This window comes from Ranitomeya imitator, chromosome 7, assembly GCF_032444005.1.
Source record: "Ranitomeya imitator isolate aRanImi1 chromosome 7, aRanImi1.pri, whole genome shotgun sequence".
Taxonomy (NCBI): Eukaryota; Metazoa; Chordata; class Amphibia; order Anura; family Dendrobatidae; genus Ranitomeya; species Ranitomeya imitator.
The window spans coordinates 193,109,719-193,132,800 of NC_091288.1; the positions used below are offsets into that span (position 1 = coordinate 193,109,719).

At 41.8% G+C, this 23,082-nt stretch overlaps 1 protein-coding gene across 1 annotated transcript; it reads left to right on the plus strand.

Annotated features, from left to right (window-relative positions):
• Positions 1-647: 647 nt before the first annotated feature.
• LOC138645948 (cytochrome P450 2K6-like) lies at positions 648-22,272 on the plus strand. Its single transcript, XM_069735426.1, has 9 exons — positions 648-901; positions 2,552-2,714; positions 10,740-10,889; positions 14,127-14,287; positions 16,725-16,898; positions 17,488-17,629; positions 19,675-19,862; positions 20,025-20,166; positions 21,803-22,272. The coding sequence occupies exons 1-9, from the start codon at positions 707-709 to the stop codon at positions 21,988-21,990; spliced, it is 1,503 nt and encodes a 500-aa protein (XP_069591527.1). The 5' UTR covers positions 648-706; the 3' UTR covers positions 21,991-22,272.
• The last annotated feature ends 810 nt before the right edge of the window (positions 22,273-23,082 follow it).

Below are 23,082 nucleotides of genomic sequence, written 5' to 3' on the forward strand. Positions count from 1 at the left end.
TTCCTCTTGCCCCTGTGTTGCTCCACACAGAAAGAGCTCTGCAGACAACTGCTCTGTCTTCCAAGACCAACACTGACACACCTCTCCCTATACTACAGGGCTTTTAATCAGTCACTGCTTCACCATTCTAATCACAGCTACTCCTGTGTCTGCAGTACCCCCTCATGGCCTCACTACACCTCCGTGCACGTTCTGGAGAGCACAAACAGCACCCCCTAGCTGTAAAAGGGGTCACTGCCTCACAGGTCCTATTACCTTAGTCTCTGACACATTCCTTTGCTTGGGGTGGGTTCAACATTGACTTCATCAGCCTAGGGCACCAAAACACATTGTCCCAGCCCTGATCCTACTATAACTAAAAATTAATTCAAACATTAGTATGTGAACTTTATAACATGGAAGTGGTACAACTGTAGAGCAGGTAATGTAAAATTTTAAAATCATATTCATTTAACCTACTATACAATATCACATTATAATACATTTTGGCCAACATTTATTTTGCTGAAGTGCATGATGCAATATGTGTAAAAGCAAGATTGGGCAAAGATTGTGAAATATTAAACTCTGATTGTCTGGCCAAGTTAAATGGCAATTGGCCAATCTGCTGGTTAGTAAAGATTAACACATGTAGGAAAAATAAGCCCAAGTGTATAAATATGAGATCAGCAGTACAATCAGACTGGACTCTTACCAGTACGTCGCTATGGCTTTTAATGCCTACTTTTTGGCTAGAGCCGATGTGTTGGTATACTTTTCAATTTTCATTGCACTATTCATCTATTGGATAAATGGAATTAAGAAGAGCACAGCAAAGATGCCCCCTGGACCTATGCCTCTCCCTTTCATTGGAAATCTCAACTTGGTGGACCTGAACAAGCCCTACGAATCCCTGATGCAGGTAGGATACTGTATTTAATATATGGTCAAGGAGGGTACAACAGTATTTAGCTGGGGCAATGGAATTGGGGGTGGTTGGTCAATGAGACCGGTATGAATGGATTCATGGTGGGCATTAAAGGTCTGGAGGTCTTGTCATTTACTGCATTATACACAAACCACTGATGTGAATGGACACTGTATAATGCTACATTTCTTTTGTGCTGGCGAGGGAGAAAGATTGAATACTTACTGTCATATTTTCCCTGGAATAACAGCTGGCCATTGGAGCTGGACATTTTGTGATCAAATTATTGTCAAGGTACCATCAAATAAAATAGGGACTGTTCAAAGTCAAGAAACCCTTGAAGTCGCGTAGACTTGTCATGTTGCTGGAGCTGTGTTAATTTACTCATTTAGTGCCCTATTATTTTAATGAAACAATAGGGGAAGAAAAAATGGATTAATAAAAATACCATAGCATTTAATATTTGGCCAAACGTAACTTCAATAACATTTCCAAGAGCGTTGATCATTTTATATCAAAACTATGACCAATATAATAGGGTTGGTTCTCCCTCCTGGTGCTATAACAGATTCCAGTATTCTGGGGAGTTTTTCTATCAAATATTACAATTATTGTAGAAATTTTTGTCCATTTTTAATTATTATTATACATTTTTATAGCGCCATTTATTCCATGGCGCTTTACATGTGAATATGAGGCAAATATAGACAAATACATTAAACATGAGCAGATAACAAGGCACACGGGTACATAAGGAGGGAGGTCCATTGACGCATTAGTAAAGTTGGGCATTGCTTTTGGGCTCTTTGACTTTCCCCAAGATTAACAGTTGATCACCATGGATGAAAAAAGCCAAATCTACATGGGCCAATTGATGACTGCACCAGATTATTCTGAGTGAGCATTCTCTTTAATAATTTTCATAGTTGAGATCTGAGTTTTGTTGAGATCTTTCTCACCACGCTTCACATTTTTACCAGTTTTACCAGTTTTGCTTCATGTGCAGAGTCATGGTCTTGTAGTGACTGAATATTAAATATCTTGCACCATTGGGTTGAAGTGAGAAAATTGACCATAGGAAATTGATTTTCTAATGAAATTATATCACTTCCTACGGGGGCTAAAATATACAGCAGAGGGCCCCTATTAAACCTATTAAAAAATTCCTCTAGTAATGGCAGATCTTTTAGTTCAGCTTAATGCCATGAAATAGTGTAGTCTTCCATTTCATTAGAGGATATGTAAGTACATTTTAATTGTTAACATTTGAGAAAGGCATGGACATATGAAATCATCAAAGAGTAACTAAAATTATAATGCATTTTTTACATTTGAAGGCACTTTTTACGCAGAGAAGTCAGCAGAGCACACCGAATAGACCGCGGATACGCGGGAAGTCATAGACACTCTATTGTATCCATACACTATGCTTTGTATTCTCATGGGCAGGAGCTGTGCAGTCCTGCCTCCCACGTTCACCCTTCTCCAGCTACATGGACTCAACAGTAACTGTGGCTTGTTGGAAATGTACCTTAATTGGCCCTGTGTGAGTGACATTGTGGTTTAGAACATCATTTTTTTGTCCTTTACAGAAATAATATTCAAATAAATGTTTATATAACTCTAAAATACAATATTTTGCAGCTTTCTGAGAAGTATGGCGAAATATTTACTTTACATTTTGGACCCCAGAAAAAGGTGATACTTGCTGGATATAAGACTATAAAAGAAGCACTTGTTACACGAGCTGATGATTTTGGAGAACGGGCGATTGCACCAATCTTCGAGATTTTCTCTAATGGATTAGGTATTTAAAGAACTTTAATATTGTGAATTCCATGAATCGAAAATCCACAACAGTGATCTGTTAGGGGAGCAGAATACTATAAAGTCCAGTAACCATTAGAGATGAGTGAACCCTTTCTAGCTTAGTTTTGATTCGCTGAACATTTAGATGTTCGTAGAACATGTTCGCCAACACCTTAAGGGGTGACAAAAAGCTTCCCAAACAGCTAAAGTTAGGAGCAGAAACCATGAAAAGAGGCATGAATTGATCCACAGTAGAAATTTGACAATGGCACAGCAGCAGTCAGCCATGGGTCATGCATGAGGTATCAGGGTCTGGCCCAGCATTTATAGCTTGGAATTGAAGTTTCAATGAGCATCTGGTGGTTAAGGGAGCAATGTAAGTCTTCAGCTGGGAGACCTGAGTCCTCATGCAACACTGCCAATTTATTTTATATATATTCCAGCCACACTCAGCTGGCACAAACATCAGTCTCATACACAAATATTGGTAGAAAAATGTAAGTAAAGTAACACAGGTAATTGACGGAAGGTAAGTGCAGGCCTGCCTGTCTGGGAGCCCTACTTACACAGGTAACCCACCAGATGGAGACCCAACTTCGAGTCTCCATATTTCAAAAAATAATTGTCACACATCACTAAAATTGCATCAATTTCCGCAGAGTAGTGTAGAGCAGCGGGGTTGGTGCAGTGCGATAGACAGTCAGGGACCACAGAAAGTTCAACATAAGCAGTGTATTCAGACTCATATACAGGAGTGATATCCTCTGGATCGCAGCCGGGTTTCCACAAATACATTCCGTGTTCAAAACCCGTTGCCATGGACAATGGCACTGCCATGCGTATTGGGTGCGTCAGCCACCTTGAAGTTACTGGCTCTTTAGCTTCACACAGACTTGGGTTGTACTGAGCCTCCTGCTCTGCAGCTTGCAAACTACAAACTGACACACCCAAGGCCAAACTGGCAGATTTTAAATGGAATCTTGGCCATAGAGCCACTTCCCAAATCTGGAGTAGAGAGAGGGATTTGCCCCACTACCAAACCTGCAAATCCCTCTAAAAATAAAAACCCTTGACTGGTTTTCCTAAAAATCTGACTGGGTCAGCTACTTGGACCCAATCCACTCTTTCTTTTATTTTGCCTTGTGATTCACAGGTGTTCTGCTGTGAACACGAGGCAGTCCAGCGGGTTTAATAACACTCCTTCTGCATCCTGGGGGACACATTTCAAACCTCGCATATGATCCCCCTTACTGCCTCACAGTAGAAACAGTATAATAGGTCTCTGACACACCTTACACCACAGGCAACCCACCAGATGGAGACCCAATTTGGAGACTCTACATTTCGAAATATAACTGTCATGCACCACTGAAGTGGCATCAATTTCCACAGAGGAGAAACAATATAATAGGCCTCTGACACACCTTCTACTACAGGAAACCCATCAGATGGAGACCCAACTTGGAGTCACCACATTTCATAAAATAATTGTCACATACCACTAAAGTGGCATGAATTTCCACAGAGTAGAAACAGTATAATAGGCCTCTGACACACCTTCTACTACAGGTAACCAACCAGATAGAGACCCAACTTGGAGTCTCCACATTTCATAAAATAATTGTCACACACCACTAAAGTGGCATGAACTTCCACAGAGTAGCAACAGTATAATAGGACTCTGACACCCCTTACACCACAGGCAACCATCCAGATAGAGGCCCAACTTCGAGTCTCCACATTTCAACAAATAATTGTCACACACCACTAAAGTGGCATCAATTTCCATAGAATAGAAACAGTATAAATGGCCTCTGACACACCTTCTACTTACAGGCAACCCACCAAATAGAGACCCAACTTGGAGTTTCCACATTTCAAAAAATAATTGTCACATACCACTAAAGTGGCATGAATTTCCACAGAGTAGAAACAGTATAATAGGCCTCTGACACACCTTCTACTACAGGTAACCAACCAGATGGAGACACAACTTCGAATCTCCACATTTCAAATAATAATTGTCACACACCACTAAAGTGCCATCAATTTCAACAGATTAGAAACAATATAACAGGCCTCTGACACACCATCTACTACAGGCAACCGACCAAATAAAGACCCAACTTGGAGTCTCCACATTTCAGAAAAATAACTGTCATACACCACTAAAGTGGCATCAATTGCCACAGAGTAGAAACAGTATAATAGACCTCTGACACACCTTCCACTACAGGCAACCCACCACATTTCAAAAAATAATTGTCACATACCACTAAAGTGCCATTATTTTCTACAGAGTAGAAACAGTATAAAAGGCATCTGACACACCTTCTACTACAGGCAAGCCACAAAATAGAGACCCAACTTGGAGTCTCCACATTTCAAGAAATAATTGTCATACACCACTAAAGTGGCATCAATTTCCACAGAGTAGAAACAGTATAATAGGCCTCTGACACACCACCACAGACAACCCACCAGATGGAGGCACAACTTGGAGTCTCTACATTTCATAAAATTGTTTGCATAGGCAACAGTATCAACAACAGGCACAGAAGACACTGCAAAGAAGGCAGAGACTGCAATAACGCGATAACAACACCATCCCCTAGTCTTCCCAGTCTGCGACTGGGGTGCAAAACTCATTGGAGATCCATGAATTGTTCGGTTTGATGAGCGTTAGGTGTTCTACACTTTCATGAGACAGCTGGATGCGCTTCTCCATCAGGACTCCACAAGCTGGGCTGAAGAGTCGTTCTGACAGAACACTGGCTGTCTGGCATGACAAAACCTCCAAGATGTGACAGGCAAGCTTAGGCCATTCTTCCATTTTTGAAGACCAAAATGCAAAAGCTTCCAACCCCCCTTGATGGAATTGATATTGAGCTCCAGATACTCCTGTACCATCCTCTCCAGTCATTCACAATGTGTCAGACTTGTACTCTGTTCTGCTGGTGCATGGGCTGGTCTAAAAAATGCATGAAATGACTCACAGAAATTGTTTATACAACTTACACTGCTGCTGCTACTAATGTTTTTGTGATGACGCCATGACGTTGCCGGGGTGACTCATTTAGAACTGGGATGCACACTGTGTGCCATACTGGTGTATTGGGGTAAACCACTCTTAGTAAACCTAAGATGGTGCTAACCATCTTAGTAGCAATTTCAAAACTGTGCAGAAGGGTGCAGAGGTACCTCATCTGTGCCCACTCCACAAGCGTGATTTGTACCACATCTGGACTGCATTGGCCCAGACTATGCAAAAGGACATACTGCACCAGGGCTCGTTGCTGCTGCCACAGTCACTGCAACATGTGGAATTCCATCGTGTCGGAAAATCGCAAATCAAATGGTTAACCGGTGTGCCGAAAGACCTCTGTAGCAATGCAAGTTGATGACCTGTGGGGTGCGATCGTTGGAAGTGAAAATACAGTGACCTTGCTTTCTGTAACATTGCATCCAGGCAGGGATAGTGGCAGAGGAATTGCTGTACCACCAGGATGATGACGTGAGCCATGCAAGGCACATGTGTGAAGTTGACCGGGTGTAGGGCCGCCACCAATTTGCACCGTTATTGCACGCAGCCTTCCCTCGCTCCAGGTTCAGTGGACACAGCCATTGCTCTAACTTAGCCTGGATAGGTGTCCATAACTCTTGAGCTGTGTGACTGCGATCCCCAAGGCATATTAATGTAAACACTGCCTGAATGCAGTGAGCCATGGCTGCGCTGTACAGAGATGGAGGATATTCTATCTGTACTGTTGGATTGCGTGTTTTATTAAGGGAGAGGTTGAGGGCACAGATGGAGGCCCTAGAGCAGGTGGAGGAGCCAGAAGCAGTGGAAGAAGTGTTAGATACAGAGGTTTGTCCCGCAAGCCTTGGGGATTCAAACACTTCCCCACCTGCCCCCACAGCCACCAGAGTCACCCAATGCCCTGTCAGTGAGATGTAGCATCCCTGCCCATGTTTGCTTGTCCAGGTGTCAGTAATGAAATGCACCCTGGCAGAAATAGATTTTTTCAGGCAATGGGTGATGTTGGCGACATGCTGGTGTAGCGCAGACACAGATTTCTTAGAGAAATAATGGTGACTTGGCAACTGGTACTGTGGGACTGCGAAGGCTATCTACTTTCTGAAACCATCTGTATCCAGTAGGCGGAATGGCTCTAAGCTTTGGCATATGTAGGAGGAAACATTCTTTCACGCTACCACAAGGGCTGGCTGCTGTGCTGAGAGAGGGTGGATTACTTAAAAAAGAATAAACTGCTGGACTGTGAGTGTGGTGCTGGCGGAGATGTTATGGTGGATTGAGAAAGATGTGTTGTGCTAAGTGACACGAAAGCAGAAGTCATTTCAACTTTTGTAACAGCTGACGGGCTCTCAATCACCCCGATTGTAGTGGGTAAACAAGTGTTATTTCTGCGGCGGGAGACCTGTGTGAAAAGACTTGGCATGGTAATGGAGGAGGAAGAAGCAGCAAATGGGGTTATTGGGACGGCCGGTGGTTGGCCCACTAGTCCACATTTTAGCGCAGTGAGATTCCTATGCTAAGGGATGTTGAACGCACATGTGCCAAGTTCATGCATGTAGTTGTCAAATTATTGCATTTTTGCCACTACTGAGGTTTTTTTGCAAATTTGACACGTGTGCTGGGTCATCCTTTGCGGTCTCAAAAAATGCCTAGGCTAAGCAACCCTTGCCGCCCCTGAGAATTGCACACTGGTTACCAGTGCTGGCTACAGCCAGAGTTGGGGCTGAGAATGCAGTGCTTCTCGTGGTTCCATCACTTCATGTCTGTTTGGGAAGCTGCAACATAACCTCCTCATCTTCCTCCTCCTCCACCCCTTCTGCTGAGCTACTCAGCTCTGTACCTATTGGTTTACATCAAGTGGGATCTACAACCTCATCATCATCCTCAATGTTCTCCAAGATGAAAAAATTTGGGGCATCAGTGCAGATGCTTTCCTCCTCTGGTTTCTGTGATTCTTCGGAGCAGACCTCTGATGCCTATGGAACAGAATATGTGAATAGCTCTGCAAAATGGCCCATCTGTGGTTCTCCACAGTCAGTTGGGTGTTTGGAATTTTTTGACGCGAGGGGAGACAAGGATGATTAGGGTGCCACCTCTGAGGATTGTACTGTATGTGATGTTAAGGTGGAGGAAGAGGAGGAGAGACCACTTGACGCAGCGCTTGCCATCCACTGTAGCACATGCTCTTTCTGAGCCTCATCTACAAGGGATACCGCTGTGCGGCTGCCAAAGAAAGGGAATTGAGCAACCCGTCCACTATCAGATGTTGTCAGTGGTGTTTGGATAGGACGAAACGGTGTTTGTTCAGTTGAGTTTTCATTAACAACACCTAAGCAACATACATGTCAAATACCAAGCCTATTCCCCCTTCCACAATTACCTTGCTTTTTCCCACTCGTGTTGTAAGTAGCCTTCCCCTCTTCTAACCTGCTGTTTCACAACCTTAGGCCCACGCTGTCAGTCATCTGTCACTAAATAATCACTATTTATTTTCTTAGATAGTTTGCCTGAACAACACTGTTATACCTAAGGATTTTTAAGTGGAAATCTGGCCTTCTCATTTGCCCCTGAAACACAGTTTTATCACATATGATTTGGATTAAGTAATTGGCAGTCTAGGTTGCACCTGCATATTAGACCTAATGATTTTCCATTGAAACACAGTTTTATCATAAACAATTTGGAACTGCTAATTGGCCCTCTATGCTGCAACCCATTGTTAGGCCTAACAATTTTTAAGTGGAAATCTGACCAACTGATTTGCCACTGAAACACAGTTTTATCACAAACAATTTGGATTAACTAATTGGCCCTCCAGGCTGCACCCTATTATTAGGCTTAACAATAGTGTTGAGCGATACCGTCCGATATTTGAAAGTATCGGTATCGGATGGTATCGGCCGATATCCGAAAAATATCGGATATCGCCAATACCGATATCCGATACCAATACAAGTCAATGGGACACAAATATCGGAAGGTATCCTGTAATGGTTCCCAGGGTCTGAAGGAGAGGAAACTCTTCTTCAGGCCCTGGGATCCATATTCATGTGTAAAATAAAGAATAAAAATAAAATATATTGCTATACTCACCCTCGGACGCACCCTGGTTGTAACCGGGAGCCTTCCTTCCTAAGAATGAGCGCTTGAAGGACCTTTCGATTACGTCGCGGCTTGTGATTGGTCGCGGTAGCGTCATGTGACCGCTCACGCGACCAATAACAAGCCGCGACGTCATCGAAGGTCCTTAACACGCTCATTCTTAGGAATGAGTGCGTTAATGACTTTCGATGACGTCGCGGCTTATGATTGGTCGCGTGAGCGGTCACATGACGCTACCGCGACCAATCACAAGCCGCAACATCATCGAAAGGTCCTTCAAGCGCTCATTCTACCAAGGAAAGCATGGCGGTTGCAGCGGTGACAACCAGGGCGCGTCAGAGGGTAAGTATTTCAATATTTTTTATTTTTATTCTTTATTTTACACATAAATCTTACTCCCGATACCGATTCCCGATATCACAAAAATATCGGAACTCGGTATCGGAATTCCGATACCGCAAATATCGGCCGATACCCGATACTTGCGGTATCGGAATGCTCAACACTACTTAACAATTTTTAAGTGGAAATCTGGCCATCTGATTTGCCACTGAAAGACAGTTTTATCACAAACGATTTAGCAAATGGGGCCTCCGGAGACTGCCACACAGTTTTTCCACAATCTACTTTGATGCTGGAAGATTGATTTCACACTGGACAGGATCCTATCTAGTGAACTGACAAGTTCACTTTCAGCAGAAGCACTAGCGCAGGAGCGACCTCTCTGCACTGTAATACTGAGACAATGACGCCAGCAGAACAAAATGTCCAATTTTTATTTTCCCAGGGACATGTAATTTTGGCAGCCAATCACAGAAGACCTTGTGTCATGACATTGTGGATGGTTTCCGAGACCTGATTGGCTGCCGGAATCAACACTCATTAAGTTAAGAAAGAAAAAAAAAAAGAGCGCACTGCTCCTCTAACCTCTCCACACACCCCCATCAAACATGTCCCACCATCCCCCGCTCATCATACAGCACCACTATCCTAGCCAAAGTAATAACAAAAGCATTAGTGGAAACGTGATGATTTACCCATTTGTGACCAGACCACATTTTGCCAACTTTGAGTAAAAATGCTCATGACCGTGAATACGAATCCAAGTGTGCTACTTTTGTGCCGAATTTAAGATTGGCGAACGTTTTCCGAACAAGCTTGCTCATCTCTAGCAGCTATAGCTGATTCTTTTAATTGAAGATTCACTGAAAACATAAACAAATGTAATTTATGGACAAATGTTATGAATTGAAGAAGACGTTTAACACCTACGCTAATTCTTAGAAGTTGGGCGATGACTGCAGAAAGTTGTAGTGGTTATTGACTATACTTCCTATACTTCTCCATTGTTCTTACTCTGACTTCACAACATCATCATCATTCTACTTCCTTTATATCCTTTTATTTATTTTGAAAAAATTTTATTACATTTTGCACAAAATAATAAATGTTGAAATGAATCTGCTGATATTTATTGAACTAATCCAGGGAAACAAAAGCCTAAACTTTTTTCAGTCATGGGTGAACATGAACAAGGAAAACTCAAAAAAAAAATGGGAGGGGATGGATGTGATAAGCTCATTCCTACAAAGTAGCCAGCAGTCCTCTTTTTTGCTTTAATCTACATTTACCTTCATCTTCTTCTACTTCTATACATCATTCATCTTCTGTTTCCTTCTTCTCATCATCTACATTATTCTTCCTTCACCTTTTTCATCTCCAGTTTTCTCATTATCATCTTCATTCTATTTTTCTTCCTTCTTCGCTTCTTCGTCCTCATCCATCAACTTCTAAATAATCCACTCATTGAATTGTTTGGGTTACAAGCCTGTTTTCTATTTAGTAAGACTAATTCATTCTTTTTCCTATATAACTATGTTTTAGGCATAACATTTTCCAATGGAGAAACATGGAAATCCATGAGGAGGTTCACAGTATCAACACTCCGAGACTTTGGAATGGGGAAGAAAAGTGTGGAAGCCAGAATTCAAGATGAATTAATGCCCCTTATAGAAAGTTTTAAATCTCAGAATGGTAAGATATATATTTCCCATACATCTAATAACTTTTATATAATTTAGTTTCTTGTCTATCTCTCTCTTCAATCCAGTCTACAAAATCCAAATTGTCAATCCGCACCGCAGTCAAAGTACTATGCTACTCCTAAGAGTTTTACATATAGCGGATTCTTCCACTACGTATTTTAGGATTTGCCACAAATTGTCAAGTTTTTGCTGGAAATTTGCATCACATTTTTCTGCACATGGAAAACATCTGCAGTAGAGATGAGCAGTGTTCAAGTTGAACTATTCGCCAATTTCAAATTCGAGCTGTTTTTGGCGGTGTTCGAGTCGTTCGATGAACCCGAACAATTTGCTTAAAATTCGACTGTTCGAGTTTCTGTTCGATAACTGTTCGTTCACCAAAAGCCTGACTTGATTTGCACATTAAAACTGTTTATCATTGTTAATAGACTGTTTCAGTGTATAGTGGGCGGGGGATAGATCTGTGCTGAAATAACGCCGATCTCCTTTTTTTTTTCTTTCCCGCATTTACAGTGGGACGGTGCAGTCTCTCAGCCTATCAGCAGTGCACACACACACAGCAATGTGCATGCGATGCACACAAGCAAGGGCATGTGTCATTGGCTGTGTATGTCACATGTCCTTGCTCTATAAGAACCAGCCATTTGCCCTGTCACCGCCATTTCCTCACTGCTGCAGCATAGTGTTAGACGGCACCGCTGCTGCTGTGGGCGCTATACAGACTAAGAGTGTTTTTTGGAGCGAATTTTCAGAGAGATAGGTTTAGGGAGTCGGGAGGAGTCGGGACTAGTTGTAATATCAGCCCTTTTCAGGGTAGGTTACAGCAGTTCATAGCACTGTTTGCCAGGCAGGTCTGTGCCAGTGTTGTGCAAGTGTTTGTCACAGCATTTGGTGTAATCTAGCTCAGCCAATCCTTTTGGGCTAGTAGCATTGTCTGATAGTCATCTGAGTAGCCCTCCTGTGAAGCTAGCTACACCGCCTGCGTATCTCAATTTTTACTGCATCTAACCCAGTTATTAGTTTTGGGCCTAGGAGCAGTGTCTGCACGTCAGCAGAGTAGCCCGCCTGTGAAACTAACTACACCGCCTGTGTATCTCTATTTTCACTGCATCTAATCCAGTTAATAGTTTTGGGCCTAGGAGCAGTGTCTGCATGTCAGCAGAGTAGCCCGCCTGTGAAACTAACTACACCGCCTGTGTATCTCTATTTTCACTGCATCTAATCCAGTTAATAGTTTTGGGCCTAGGAGCAGTGTCTGCATGTCAGCAGAGTAGCCCGCCTGTGAAGCTAATTATACCGCCTGTGTATCTCAATTTTCACTGCATCTAATCCAGTTAATAGTTTAGGGCCTAAGAGCAGTGTTTGCACGTCATCAGAGTAGCCGCCTGTGTAACAAACTATACAGCCTGTGTATCTCAATTTTCACTGCATTTAATCCAGTTAATAGTTTAGGGCCTAGGAGCAGTGTCTGCTAGTCAGCAGAGTAGCCCAGCCACCCACCGCCTGTTTACCTAAGTACTATTTTTAACGGCATCTGGCCCAGGAAATCCTTTTGGGCCTAGTAGAATTTAGTGATACTCAGCAGCACACCCACACCCATGAAGCAAGTTACACCACCTGTTTACCTAACTACTATTTTGTAACAGCATCTAGCCCAGGAAATCCTTTTGGGCCTAGTAGAATTTAGTGATACTCAGCAGCGTACCCCACCCATGAAGCAAGCTACACCGCCTGTTGATCTAATTACTAATTTTTAACTGCATCTAGCCCTGGAAATCGATTTGTACCAAATAGCATTTTGTGCTACTCAGCAGAGTACCCCACCCATGAAGCAAGCTACACCGCCTGTTTACCTAACTACTATTTTGTAACGGCATCTAGCCCAGGAAATCCTTTTGGGCCTAATAGAATTTGGTGCAACTCAGCAGCTTACCCCACCCATAAAGCAAGCTACACCGCCTGTTTACATAAGTACTATTTTTTAATGGCATTTGGCCCAGGAAATCCTTTTGGGTCTAGTAGCAATTTCTGCTAGTCAGCAGAGTACCCCACCCATGAAGCAAGCTACACTGCCTTCTTTCTTTCTCAATCTAACCCTTCAGCTCTGGGCTGTCCACTCTCCCTCTAGCTCTCTCCTTCTCACAGGTGGACTGCCGCATGTTTTCACACTGTAGCGAATCTTTTGGGCCCAGGCATAAGAGGTAATGGATAATATGTGCTGCCTTACAAACGTCCATGACAACACATTCGAGGAAGCAACTAAACGCCTCAAATAGTGAGCAGAATATGGAGCACCCCATGGGCAAACAGCGATCTATGTAGTATGCTCCTTCACAGAAGCAGCCCAATGGGAGGACACTATTTGGAGGCACAGGTAGTAACCGGAACGCCCCTTCAATGTCTGTTTTGGCCATTAGGGTGCCCCTTACCAACTTCTTGACCTGCCTGATTGCCTCGTCAAAGGAGGTACAGTACATAGTACTGTACTTGGTTCCACGTCGATGTTGTCGTTTACTGAACTACCCCTTGGATATGACAAATGGTGGATTAGTCTGAATGTATTGGGTTCATTTTTTGGCACAACTCCCAATGGGGGTACCACTACGTCTTCTAAGGAAAGTGTTCTGAATGGACCCGCCACCATTCTACCTAAAGATTTTTCTTTTTTTTGTCAAGACATCTGGGTGTTGGTAGAGTGAGTTTAGATTTTTACTCCAGCCTTTCTTGATTTTACAAGGGCATGACATGCCTATATCTGTGTCTCCTCCTCCTTTTACTCCTCCACCTCTTTTCTTTTTGCATGACTATATGTAGTTGTGACTTTTTCATGTGTTTGTTGTGTCTTCTGAGCAGTTTGTCACCTTTTGGACACCTTAAGGTGTTTTCTATGTGTTTTCAATGTGTTTGTATGTGTTTGTGTTTGCCTGCCATTGGTTTCAATTGGGTTTGACGAACGTTCGATGAACATTTCGTCGAACATGTCCCTGTTCGATGAACCGAATAGAACCCGAACACTAGGGAGGTGGCTCAACACTAATCTGCAGCTTCTCAACATATCATTAGGATTTCAATTGTCATTCTGGCTGTAAGTTTAAAATTGTATAAGGTTGATTCAGTGATCTACTGTCATCTACTGAACATTGTTTTAATTTTGTGGTTGCAAATGTCTTTTCAAATTGATTTATGAAATTCATTTATATTTTAACCCTTTTTTTTATTCTTCTAGGCAAACCATTCAATACTCACATGCTGATAAACAGTGCAGTTTCCAATGTAATCTGCTCTATTATCTTTGGGAAAAGGTTTGATTACGATGACCCAACATTTCAAAAATTAATCAGCTTGTTAGATGAAAGTGTCAAACTTGTCGGTACACCCAAAGTGATGGTAAGAAAACCGTCAGATTTTATGTCTTGACATTTTAGTGAATTCTAGAATAGTTTGAGGATCACCTTTAGGAATAATGGGGTCACGATTCTTTTGTTGGGTATCCCGGTCTTCTTCCCTGTCCCTAATGCTAGGGGTACCCTAGCTTACCCTATTCCCCAGATTACTTCTGAAGGTGAAGACGCCAGGGCCACATACCTTGCCTTAGCTCCTGAATCAGCTCTCAGTCTGTACCCTTCCCTCACCCAGGGAAGAGAGGAGTAGTAGTGTACCAGTAAACACCAAGCAAACTAACAAGGTCTTCCAAGGTTTTCCAACTAGTATTCTGTTTCCCCTTTCTCAAATTTTGTGGGTTACTCTACCGGAGCAGAACACTCCTTCTCAGATGCTCACCAAAAGTGTTAGCACCCTTGTAATTGCTCCAGAAAATGAAGTATTTCTCCCAGAAAATATTTCAATTACACATGTTTTGTTATACACATGTTTATTTCCTGTGTGAAAAAAGACAGAGGCAAATTGGACATCATTTTACACAAACCCCCCCCCAAAATGTGCAAGGCAAAATTGTTGGCACCTTTACATTATTCAAACATACTGACTAAATTGCTATTAAGCTACATTCAGTCAAAAAAAGTGTCTCTTATTTTTTTGATTAAAAGATACAACTTTATTTAAACACATGTAAAATACATATACAAATAGATAAAAATAGTGCCTCTAACCAAAAATAAATCTTTTACACGGGGCCAGCTGAAGTGTATACAATCAAAAAATTCAAGTATAATGCAGACAGGATATATAAATACTCATTTAATTAATTGCTAAAAAAAGATATGGAAAACTAGCTGAGGAAACATTTTTTTTCCAAAATCATACCACCATCATAGCTGCACCTACTGGGATGCTACAGTAGCTAGGGGAATTTCCAAAGTCATACTGATATCATAAATACCTACACATATTCAAACAATTGTAATGGAATTCCCTGTTGCATGGAAACAAGCTATACTTTAAAAGTGCAAAGTGCATACACATTTTTAAATTTCCATATCTAATGTTCTGTAGCAAAATATGTGTCTCAAAAATATATGCGGTATAGGCAAAAAGACTAATAACCATAGCAGCTAAGATCTACAATATCACAGAACCCCGCACTATTAACCATGATGTGTGCATCATGCGGTTTTAGAAATAATAAAGTTACGATCCCTCATAAACACATATTACCTGACTGAATGTGTCGCTTCCAAAAGTGTGATGCCGCGTGGCACGCTGTGCCTCCGAGATCCCCGACGCGCAATTCGGCCCCCAGGAGGAAGCTAACGCGAAACGCGCGTCGGGTATCTCGGAGGCCAATTTATGCGCTAAACGCTCTAATTTTTTCATATTTCTAGTGCAGTAATGCAGTTCAATTTTCATGTTTCATGATTGCATGTTTTAGCCTTATTTATTTGACTGTATACGAGTTGGTGACTCAAGGTTCAGCACCTGTTCACACTTATTCTATGTTTGAAAGTGATGGTCAGTTTTTTAAATTTGTATTTAAAAACCTGGTCATATGTATAGTACCTGTATGAGCAGGATTCAGAAAGGAAAAGTCCAATGTGGACACGTAGCATAGAACGCCTTTTATGTGCACGGCTCACAAGGAAGGGTGGGAACCTCCCTAGTTAAAACCAACACATGAGCCAAGCACACAGTGAACAGGCCTGTAGGGTCTCCATTAGTGTTGAGCATTCTGATACCGCAAGTATTGGGTATCGGCCGATACTTGCGCTATCGGAATTCCGATACCGAGTTCCGATATTTTTGTGATATCGGGAATCGGTATCGGGATCCATATTAATGTGTAAAATAAAGAATTAAAGTAAAAAATATTGATATATTCACCTCTCCGGAGGCCCCTGGACATCACCGCGGGTAACCGGCAGCCTTCTTTGTTTAAAATGAGCGCGTTTAGGGACTTCCATGACGTCACGGCTTCTGATTGGTCGCGTTCTGCTCATGTGACCGCCACGCGACCAATCACAAGCCGCGACATCATTCTCCGGCCCTAAACTCCTCATTCTAGGAATTTAGGACCTGAGAATGATGTCGTGGCTTCTGATTGGTCGCGTGGCGGTCACATGAGCGGCACGTGACCAATCAGAAACCGCGACGTCATTCTCAGGTCCTAAACGCGCTCATTTTAAACAAAGAAGGCTGCCGGTTACCAGCGGTCCACTGCATCCTGTTAGTGCATTTGTTTGGAGGCCTAGGCAGGTAAGAACCTCTGCCGTGTTTTGCTGTTTGACTGGATTCTAACCTAGGTTTCTAGTGATGAATGGTGGAGTGCTAACCACTGACTGGCCGAGCTGCTCCCAATTTAAACGTTTATTGAACTGGTCTGTACTTTTTGTTGCACGAACATCTAAAGAGGAATTGTTGATTTCCACAGCTGTATAATTATTATCCCTTCCTCGGATCACTCCTTGGCCTACATAAGAAAGTACAGCAGATCATACAAGATCTGAGGAATTTTATTTCACAATGTTCGATGAATCGACGATTGGATTTAGATGCAAATGATGTCACCGGATATATCGATGCATATCTTCTGAAGCAGGAACAGGTGCGTTACTTTCTAATATGGTGCATATTACTAATACTGGGAGCATCTGAGCCTTGTACTATCCAGTTGGTCAATGCTCAAAATATTATATTACAGCAACAACACAATAATATTCATTCTAAGACTTATGCAGAGAGCAGGAGCACTGATCTCTGGGGCACTGCAAGGGTTGTTCAAGATGAGGAGCCACAGACCAAACTACAATATTTTTAAGACTATAGGATGAACCTTAGGCCGGGGTCACACTTGCGAGTGTGATGCGAGAATCTTGCGTGAGTCTCTCGCATCAATACCCGGCACTGGCGCCGGCACTCAGGTCCGGTAGAAATACATGCAGCCGCAGACTCCAGTCCCGAGTGCCGGCGGCAGTGCCGGGTATTGATGCGAGAGACTCGCACAAGTTTGTCCAATTGCAGTTTAGGCAACTAGACTAATGAGACCATTCCTTCGAAAACCTACTATTTCAGGTAAAAAAAAAAAGTTAAACAAAAGGTAAGGTGCCTATCGTATAAAAAACAGAGATTGGCTGCAATTGTCTTGGAAGCAGCTGCTTATAATGATTACCATGGGGATTATTATGTGTTTTCAGGAATCATCAAAAGCTGAGACATATTTTAATGAAAAAAATCTACATACTTGCGTCCGGGATGTTTTCAGTGCTGGAACTGAAACTACAGCTGCAACGCTCCACTGGGGAATTTTACTGATGATGAAGTATCCGGAGATTCAAAGTAATTCTTACTGCCTTTTTTTACAGTTACATAAGGCTGTAAATTAACAATTACAGTTTCTAAAGACTAGGCAACCCCCTCTTTCACAAGGCTACCACTTTTTTTCAGACCAGATTTTCTACTACATATTTAAAGTTCCATAATATTCCTTGTATAATGGCAATACAATACAATTTTGGATAGTTCTTTTAAACAGGTACTACTGTACTGTAGGTGTATCTATAAATTATCAATTAGGTTGAGGTCATATCAGTGCACTTATTTTACATTAATTGAATATTTTATATTTGCTAAGTTTCTAGGAAAATTGGCATAGAAACATTCTGGAAGCATGATGCTGCCACCCACCCTACACGGTAGGGAAATGTGATTTTTGGCAGAGTGAGGCGTTTAGCTTTCACTATTATTTATTTGGAAAAACTGTGGCAGATGAGGAGGTGCAGAAGGTAAAGATTCAGTACGTGCAAAATCCCTCAGTGTCATACAATAAAAAATATTACTCTATTACTGACCTTCCTAACTGTCATGCATGTGGGGGTGCACATGATGGGTAGACCCAATGTGCCATGGCGCCGGGCTTGCCTAGAGCGGCGTAGCTAAGCGGATGCCTGGTTTTCACTGGAGCTCCTGATGGCGGAGTCAGGCTTGAGCTGCAGGTAGTCACCAGGTACCACTCCTAGGCAGACCCTGGTACCACAACTACTGGAGTTAATGGAGTACATAGAAGATGCTATCCCCTGGGGTCAGATTTGAAGACACAGAAACAGACTCATGCTCTGTTAAGTCTACACCGTTTCTGGATTCTCAGGCAGAACAGACACTGACACATAATCACAGAGTGCGCTGGATTTGGAGACTTGGATAACAGTCTGGACAACATGAAGTACAGGGATAGGTACACATGGGTCTCGGAAACTGGCTCAGGTTCCAATGGAGGAGCTTTATTGCTCAAGGACCAAGAGTTCAGGTTTAGGATCTGGCCGCACAAGGACAAAGGGTTCAGGTTCAGGACCTTGCTGCATATAGACATGGGGTTCGGGTTCATGACTTGGCTGAACAAGGACCAGGGATTCAGGTTCAGGGCCTGGCAGCCCAAGTTCCAGGGAATCTGGTTCAGGGACTGGGACCTAACAACTCTCTAGTAGAACAAACTCACTAATGGAACAACATTGTTTAGACACATCTTATATACAGGATGCCTCTTAGCCATTGGTTGTGGGCATCTTTGGAGCTATGCGCTGACCATTTAAGAACAGAGCAGCATGCACTCTAGGCCCGTCACCGATGCAGCGTGCACAGATAACAGGAAGCAGGGTGCATGCCTTGCCAAATACAACATCGCATGGCCGGGGTGGTAATTATCTCTTGAGCTGCATAGAGGGAGAAGGAGACACATGCGGGGATGCAGGCATTAGCCCTACACTCTAGGTGCTTTTGTTTTTTGAAGATTTCTTACTCTGGACTGATAATTTACATAACCGTACCCTAAAGACTGTTCACAGACTTAAATATTTTGTTGTCTCCATCACCTGATTGGAACTTTTTACTAACTGTGGTACAAGTTCTCATTTCATTCCAAATTCTGGAAAAGTAAAATCATTAGAAAAATAAACTTAACATAAGTGTACTTCATTAAGAATTTCATGCTTTTCATAATGGATGGACGTGAGTAGTTATTAAGTACATTCAATTAAAATTAAATTTATTTTAGACAATTTACTTATTTAGATTACCTTTGTTATTTTTTAAACTATTGTATATAATTGATTGCTTCAGTCATAATCTTATTGCTATATACTAATATACACTTATTAAACGTACATAGTTACAACAGTCAGAAAAAGAGATCAGGAGAGATGAGAATTAACAAGAATGTAGGCATATCAATGTACTAAATATATTGTCAGCCTATCCTTGCTTAAACTGGCCCTGGTAGAAGAAGTACAAGTAGTAGTAAAAGTTTATAATCTAGCAATTTTAATTGCATTGGCATTGCTGTACACGTACAAAAAGTAACAAAATATATGTTTTATTTTACTTTACAGAGAAAGTACAGGATGAAATTAAAACACATATTAAACCAGGACAGCTACCGACAGTTGAAGATCGGAAGAACATGCCTTATACCGATGCAGTAATACATGAAATACAAAGGTTTGGAAATATTGCCCCACTAAACCTGTCACATTCAACTCCAACTGATGTGTATTTCCGGGGTTACCTGATCCCAAAAGTGAGTTTATAAAAATTGTGCTTATGCTCAAAGATTTTTTTTCTTTTGCACAATTAATTAAAAGGGACTGCCATGGGGTCCACAGCCATTTCAATAAATTCACATTTTTAGAAAGGAAATTTATATAATTAAAAATGATGTTTGGTGACTTATTGTTCACAGGGTACAGAGGTTATTCCATTTCTGACATCAGTTCTCTATGACAAGACTCAATGGAAAACTCCCTATGATTTTGATCCCAATAATTTCTTAGATGAAAATGGGAAATTTGTCCGAAATGATGCATTTATGCCTTTCTCAGTAGGTAAGTAATAAGATCTATAAAGATGCTAAATAAAATCGTTTTACATGTCACTCAACTGACAAAACACTCCCTAACAGAATGACTATATTTTATTAAGAAATAATGTGTTTTTCAAAATCCTATATTTTGTGCTTGAAAAAGTTCAAAAAGTTCAAAACTGTTGTATGGTCTTATTAAGATGCTCAGCAAATCATGGTCACTTTATAATTTTTCAGCAATAAAGCTTAGAGTATATTTCCCGAAGTCTTCACTATGTTTTGCTTCATTTGGGGCAAGAATTTAGTTTGCCACTCTATCCCTCTGTCTACATACCTGGACCAAGGATTTAGCCCCCCTTAAAGGGAACCTGTCACCCCCAAAATCGATGGTGAGGTAAGCTCACCGTCATCAGGGGCTTATCTACAGCATTCTGTAAAGAGGAGAAAAAGATGTTAGATTATACTCACCCACGGGCGGTCCCGCTGCGGTCTGGGTCCGATGGGTGTCTCAGGTCCGGTCCGGGGCCTCCCATTCTCATTCCATGGCATCCTCTTCTGGTATTCACGCCATGGCTGTGGTGCAGGCATGCTTTGTCTGCCCTGTTGAGGGCAGAGCAAAGTACTGCAGTGCCAAGGCGCCTGGCCTCTTTGACCTGTCCCGGCATCTGCGCACTGCAGTACTTTGCTCTGCCCTCAAAAGGGCAGACAAAGTACGCCTGTGCCGCGGCGTGAAGACCAGAAGAGGACGTCATGGAATGAAGATAGGGGGCCTTGGAACGGACCTGAGACACCCATCGGACCCGGACTGCAGCGGGACCGTCCCTGGGTGAGTATAATCTAAGGTCTTTTTCTCCTCTTTCAGGATACATCGAGGGCTTATCTACATCATTATAGAATGCTGTAGATAAGCCCCTGATGACGGTGAGCTTACCTCACCATCGATTTTGGGGGTGACAGGTTCCCTTTAAAGTCAGCTGCAAGACTTATGCCCCACAACCAAGGTGTGCCACTGACATTATGATTCTTTAAAATTCCACTTGCAAGTATGTATACACTTAGAAGAGTAGGAACCACTAGTCCGCATATGCAGTTTCGTCATGTTCTCAAGTACTTATGAAGTTCAGCTTTAATTTCTAAATGGTTTTGGCCATATTTGGAGCAATGAAAAGAAGCAAGGTCAACGTTTTCATCACTTTTCAAGAACCAGTTCTGAATTGGCATCCTTTTGGAGGATGGAGCATTGTTGTAATAGTCTATGAACTCTAAGGCTTAGTCTGGATACAAAGAATCCCGGAACCATGCACAGAAAATCTTCAGTCCACAATGCTTTACAGGGGGTTCTATGAAGCTTTTGTGGCTTCCTGGAGGTCTACCTTTTGTCCAGGAGCCTCAGGAACATTTAAGAGAGAGTGTTGTGTTATGGTTATGATCAAGATATAATTTCATCATGACATGATGGCCTGGATGTCTTCCTGGAGCAGAACAATATTGTATCATACAATTATTAGGTTCTGTAGAAGGACGTAGATCTGGGTATTTATTATGATGGAATATAGGCTGAACTGGATGGACAAATGTCTTTTTTCGGCCTTACTAACTATGTTACTATGTTACTATGTTACTATGACATGATTAAATCAGTAATCCCATTTCTACAGGAAAAAGAGCTTGTGCTGGGCAAAGTTTGGCCAAGATGGAACTTTTCCTGTTTTTCACTGGACTTCTTCAAGCATTTACTTTCTGTCCGCCTCCAGGAGTTTCCAGAGAAGATTTAAATCTCAAGCCTGGTATTGGATTCTTATTAATCCCTACACCATTCATGACATGTGCGAAGCCAAACTATTAGTGCAGGTTGAACAGTAGAGATCAATGTTTGGATTGATTATATTTTAATATATATAATTTTGTACCTTGTTTAAAATTTCATTATCAAATATCTGGAGGTGTAAGTTGTGTTATTAAATCACACAATGCACAGTTTGCATACCTTAGTGGACCAAATCTTGCAATTATCCTAATGTACCTTTAATTTAAAGGAAACTTTTTTAGTTTTAGTAACACTGAACTGAGCTGAATGTTTTGACTAAGTCTATCTTCTGGCACAAATAAATATTTGAATGTGCTGTAACTGTGGGTAGTTATCATTTATAAGATCAGTTTGTTTTCTTCAGACTTTTTGTGCCTTTAATTTTGTCATAGGAAATATGAATTTTAGGGTCCTATAGGGAAACATTAGATAAAGTCCTGGATGGCAGGTATGTGTCACCGAGGTGACTGGTCTCAGTGATGAGGTCCCGGAATAGAGTGCTCCAGTAACAACAGGTTACTGAGAGGATATTTAGTGCAGTGCATTTTGGGTCTGGGATTTAGGAGCGACCAAAAGAGATTGGGTGGGAAAGGTCGATCCCGTACACTCCAGCCCAGGTCTTGCAGGTGTTATAAAAGGCAGCTGAGTTGGCTCAGGGGTGTAATCAGGACCTGGGGCCATTACATATTTTCTTGACTAATATCAGTGCACATATTCTGTAGAGATAAGGTCTGTAAAAGACCATTACACCCAATGGCATCAGTGAGAGAGTGGCAGAGGAAATTACTCTAAGGGGCCTCCAGCCATAAGGAATGGTTTTAATTGCTGCTGTTATTATTTGCCACACAGACCAGAAAATACAGATGCTTTTTGCAAAATCAGAATATTATCAAAAAGTAGTTAATTTATTTCAGTTCTTCAATACAAAAAGTGAAACTCATATATTATATAGAGTCATTACAAACAAAGTGATCTATTGCATGTGTTTATTTCTGTTAATGTTGATGCTTATGGCTTACAGCCAATGAAAACCCAAAAGTCATTATACTATATAGAGTCTTAGGCCGGCGTCACACACAGCGTAAAACAATACGGTCCGTATATTACGGCCGTAATACGCTGAAAAGTCCC

Coding starts and splice junctions, on each gene's coding strand:
- LOC138645948 (XM_069735426.1), top strand. CDS start 707: ATGGCTTTTAATGCCTACTTTTTGGCTAGAGCCGATGTGTTGGTATAC. Junction 17,630..19,674: donor GAAGTATCCGGAGATTCAAA/GTAATTCTTACT, acceptor TTTACTTTACAG/AGAAAGTACAGGATGAAATT. Junction 20,167..21,802: donor ATTTATGCCTTTCTCAGTAG/GTAAGTAATAAG, acceptor CCATTTCTACAG/GAAAAAGAGCTTGTGCTGGG.